Source organism: Mesoplodon bidens (assembly GCF_964165515.1).
Source record: "Mesoplodon bidens genome assembly, chromosome: X".
Classification (NCBI taxonomy): domain Eukaryota; kingdom Metazoa; phylum Chordata; class Mammalia; order Artiodactyla; family Ziphiidae; genus Mesoplodon; species Mesoplodon bidens.
Window position 1 is genome coordinate 48,068,643 of NC_138163.1, and position 4,653 is coordinate 48,073,295.

Here is a 4,653-nt window from a genome sequence, read left to right on the forward strand (position 1 = left end):
CTAAAGAAGGAAGTAAAAATCTACCATAATCTCACTCCCCGGAATGACCACTGTAACTTTCTCCTTTCTTCTAACCAGTCTCTCTCTTTTTTTTTTTCCTGTATATGCTACACCTTTTTTTTTTTTCTTACCAAAACAGGATCATCCTCTAAGTTATATTGTACAGGTTTCTTTTTTTCACTCTTCAGTTTATTAACTTTTTCTCAATCCTCTATCAAGCCAATTTTAATATAAAATTGTATAACCATTCAATGATTTATTTAACCAGCTTTCTAAAGTGAGACATTTGGCTTGTTTCCGATTTTCCTTTGCTGCAAAGAACACAGTGGGGCTGGAATTGGAAGTGGGATGAAGGTAAGGGGTAGGTGAACAGAGAAAAGAAGAGCCCTTGAATCAAATTATTCATACTATTCTAGCATCTGATTTTTTTTTTTTTTTTTACATTCTGTGTCGATAATTATACCTCCCAGAACATGATTGTGAGTGCCTGCTTAGTACTCGGTTACAAGGACTTCCTCTAATTAACGTAACTGGTTTCCTATTATTGGACATTGAGGCGGTCTCTAATTTTTGACGATTACACACCCGGCTGTGACGAATATCCAAGAAGCTAAATAAATCTGCGCCGGTGCTTGACACTGAGGTCAGGAGGCATTATTTTCGGACCTCTAAAGCATAAGGAACCTGCCAGTAGTTGTAACTGCAAACTTTTTGGCAAAGACCCAGAAGACTGGCTGAGGCCAAGACCATGGCTCAGCAGCTGGGCTTGCCCAGGGTCAGTACCTATTTATCCAGCCCCTGTCGCAGAGTGTTCAGGCTGACGGTGCCCTTTGGGACCACTGGGCTCGCATCCTTCTCTCACACGTGAGGGAGCCAAGGCCCCGGGGCCAGGGATGGTCAGCAGCTTTGCACCCTGGCGCCCCGACTGGAAGCTGAGCTCTGAGATCCGGATTCTGATCTGGAAACCCTGGAAATGCCGCCCACGCTCCTTTCCTGGACCACTGACTGCTGAGGCTGGAGAGGGGATTCAGGCACTTTTGCAAATGAACTGACCAGTAAACGGGAGGGCGTGGAAAGAAGACTTGACATTCACCCCCCGCAGGCATCTGGACCCGTCCTACCCACAACCTCCTTTTTTTCCTTAACCCCGGTGATATGCTTAATGGCAGTCACCCCGTATCAGGTCCACCTGGCAACTCCATTTGGGGTCTGAGCTGAAATAACATGAGTCCCTCGCTCACCTTAGCCGGATCAGCTGTGCCTTCTCACTGGGAACCAGCTTTGCTAAAGGCCTGTCTACCCTGCCCTCTGCGCCTGAGAACTTTCTGTGGTTTCTAACGAGCTTTCCTCCCCGCCCCTCAGGCCTTGCTACTGCCTGGGGAATTTGCACAAACGGTGTGCGATTTGCCCCTTTTGTGTTTTCCTTTCTGACTTGGAGGTAAAGAGAACCCCTCGCCCCCCACTGACTCTCTGTTTATTCAACTGGGAGAAATTTCACACCCAGCGACACAGTTCTCCCTCCCTGAGCCCCTTTTCCTAAATCTTCATTCCCCTCCCCTCCGGTACCCGTCAGGGAGCCCATCCTTGCACGGCCCTGAATAATTTATGAGTCCAGGCAGGCCTTATAAAAGGGTCTCCCAGGAAAAGCCAAAAGAGTGCGGGAGATTCTGAGAAATAGGAGGACCCCACAGCCTGCCTGGCCGTGACACCCTAAGGATGGACCCTGCTGCTCGCGCCCCAGCCCCAGCCCTGGTCCCAGCCTCAGCTCCAGCCCCGGCCTCAGCACAAGGCCCCCTGGCGCTCCCTGGCCTGGGAAACTCATTGCCCCTTCTCTCCTCTGGACAAGTAGACAGAAGTGAACGGTAAGTGGAACTTGGCCCTTGGCAATTTGAACTCAGTCTTAGTGGGGTTCCTGGGAGAGGAAAGGAAATGAGATGTCCAGGGCACCCCTGTTCTCTGTGCCCCCTCCCCATCTCAGGTGCCAACATCTCAACTGGCTCTTCACGTCACTAATCCTTCCGGCTGGCAGGAGGGGACTTGGGGACAGTGAGCATTGCCAAAGCTGAAAGCCAAGCAGCCAGGCCCTCATGGGCCAAGTTGCCCAGTCCACCGAGGGGCAAAGGGGGAGATTGCCATGAAACGTGGGTTGAACATGACTTAGGCTGCAGAGAGGGGAAAGAGGTCCAAAGTCCCCAGAGGCCTGTGACTGAAGAACCGTCTCTTTCCTGACCACCCCATAAGATTTCCATTTGCTCTTTTCCTACCTTTGGCAGGAAAAGGTAGTGGGGAAGCAGTGGACCCAGAAGTATTTTTGGCCCCTTTCCCCAGTCCAGGAGCAGGGGCAAGATAGTTTTCACCCACCCCTCATTCGTTCCTCCAAACATTTACCGTTCACCAAACATTTACGGAAACACCTACCGTGTACCAGGCATTACGCTAGGTGTTGGGGATTCAGATATGATTGAACATAAATCTGCCCTTAAGAAGCTCTAAGGTGAGTAAACAGATAATCACTGAACAGTGTGATAACATTGTGGAAGCAGAGAGGAGGGGCATCTGTCCTGACCTGGACTCAGGGTCCTTAAGAAATGCTTCCTGAAGGAGATGGAGTCCGAGCCACGTTTCTGGCGGGCCTCCTTTATTATCTCAGGGAGCCTCGTCTCTTCTCCCTCCACCAGCTGATCTCTCCCCTTTGTCCTAGAGGAGCTTGTCTTTGGAGACCCTGGCTGTCCTCTACAAATGACCTCCAAAGGCAGGTGAGGAAACCTGTGGATTTGGTGAGTTTGAGCCCCTGTCCCACGTGTTCGCGCACACACACATGACCACGTGCAGGCACGCTGACCCGGTCCCTTCCCAGAGAGCCCCCGACCTCTGTCCAGGGCTGCAGACCCCGGAAAGCACCTTCCCAGCCTTGCCCACTTTTGATTCCCACAACAGCTCTGGGAGGAAGGCGGAGCTGAGGTTTCTGGGGTAATTTAGAAGATGAAGAGCCTGAAGTCCAGAGTGCTGGAGGGATGAAGGCAGGCTCCACAGCACGTCCGCGGTGCAGCTGACACTAGCGTCCCGGTCTCCTGGCACCCAAGCCCGGTGCTCTCGCCCACCTCCACTCTGCCCCTGTGTCTTGGCTGCTCCAGTAGAACTCTGTCCCTTGGACGGTCTCCAAACGGGTGTTAGAACAGGGGCAGGAAAGCAAACAACCCCCCGGACTCTGTCTACTTGTTCAACTAGAACCAGGACAGACCCCCTTACTGGGGGGGTGGGGACTGGACCCCAGAGATGTCTGAGGTCTCTTCTAGACCATCTTACCTACAGGTTGCTGATCCCTGATATGGAAGAGGCAGTTATCTGGCCATGCACTTTGAGCCACATGCTAGCTTTTGCTTTGGACAGGCTGCCGGTGGGGCAACAGGTGCCGAGGTCACCAAGATTGACTCTGAGTTCCATCACCCTGTCAGGTAAGCTTCTGGCACCAGGCTTGGAACTTGACATAGATCCATTCACCCTTTAAATCCTCACAACAGCCCTTTGAGGCAGGAGGAGGGAGGCACTGCTACGATCACTATTTCATAGACCAGGAAACTGAAGCCCAGAGAGGTTAAGGGACTTGGCCAAGGTTGCCTTCCCTGGGGTCATTGTCAATGACCCCTAAGCCCCTAGGGAGGGGTCAGTGAAGAAAGCCTTAGTAGGAGATGGAGGACACAGGGCTAGAGAATGCTTGGCTGGAGGCCTTCGGAGGTGGGCGGTGGGATCAGTGTCAGGACTGATACATGCCGGGGCTGGGGCTCCCCACAGCTATGAGCTATGGACCTTCCTGTCTGGAGCCATTTTGTAACAATCCAGAAGGTTCTGTTACAAAGCACCCTTTCTTCTTCTCCCTCTCATCCCATTACTGCAGGTAGAAGGGGTTTACGGGCTGGCTTCCTTCTTGGCCCTACTGACCCCTCTGCACATATGTGTCCTAAGTGGGGGCCGTGTTTCTTCTCTGTCCACAGGCTCTTCTGGCCTAAATCCCGTTCCTTTGACTACCTGTACAGTGTTGGGGAGATTTTACTGCAGAACTTCCCTGTCCAGGCAACCATCAACCTCTATGAGGACTCAGCCAGCGAGGAGGAGGAGGACAAGGAAGAGGAGGAGGAAGCAGAGGAAAAAGGGCCAGAAGGGTGTGTGAAGGCGCCAGGGCCAGTGCCGCACAGGGCCTCAGCTTCCTCTCCCTCCCTGCTCCTGACCTGTCCCATCTGAGCCAGTCAGAGTCTAATTGGGGTCCGGTATGCCTGGCAAGGCTTCAGGGCATCGATTAGCCAGGAATCTCCAGGCACAGCTCTCTGGATTGAAAGTTGGGTCCTCAAGTCACCGGCTCACCCTGGCTATACCCAACAAGCCTGCGAGCCCAGGCCTCTGGCATCTCACTGGGCTGCTGTTGTGTTGCCAGTGAGAGGGTCCTAGGAAGTCTAGGGGAAGGAAGACTTGCTTTCTGAAGCCCCCAGGGAGCAGATGAGGACCGAGCATGGCCACGCAGAGGGGAACTGTCACTCTTCAGGGCTTTTTGACTCCCTAGCCTTCTACGTGGCCACATACTCCTGTCTCCCCATGGAAAGCCTGACTTCTGGCTTCACCTCCACCGATACGATACCAACACCAGATGCAAGCACAGCT

The 4,653-nt window shown here is 52.8% G+C and overlaps 1 protein-coding gene across 2 annotated transcripts; it reads left to right on the forward strand.

The window, feature by feature from the left end:
* Nucleotides 1–1,716: 1,716 nt before the first annotated feature.
* RIPPLY1 (ripply transcriptional repressor 1) lies at nt 1,717–4,357 on the forward strand (the record flags this gene model as incomplete). 2 transcript variants are annotated; one of them, XM_081221440.1, is made up of 4 exons in its annotated part: nt 1,717–1,862; nt 2,702–2,777; nt 3,391–3,455; nt 3,993–4,357. In XM_081221440.1, 4 exons carry the CDS (start codon nt 1,717–1,719, stop codon nt 4,237–4,239), a joined length of 534 nt encoding a protein of 177 aa, XP_081077566.1. In that variant the 3' UTR covers nt 4,240–4,357. The 2 variants fall into 2 exon arrangements, with proteins under 2 accessions (XP_081077566.1, XP_081077567.1); XM_081221441.1 differs by lacking the exons at nt 2,702–2,777; nt 3,391–3,455.
* Between the last annotated feature and the right edge of the window lie 296 nt (nt 4,358–4,653).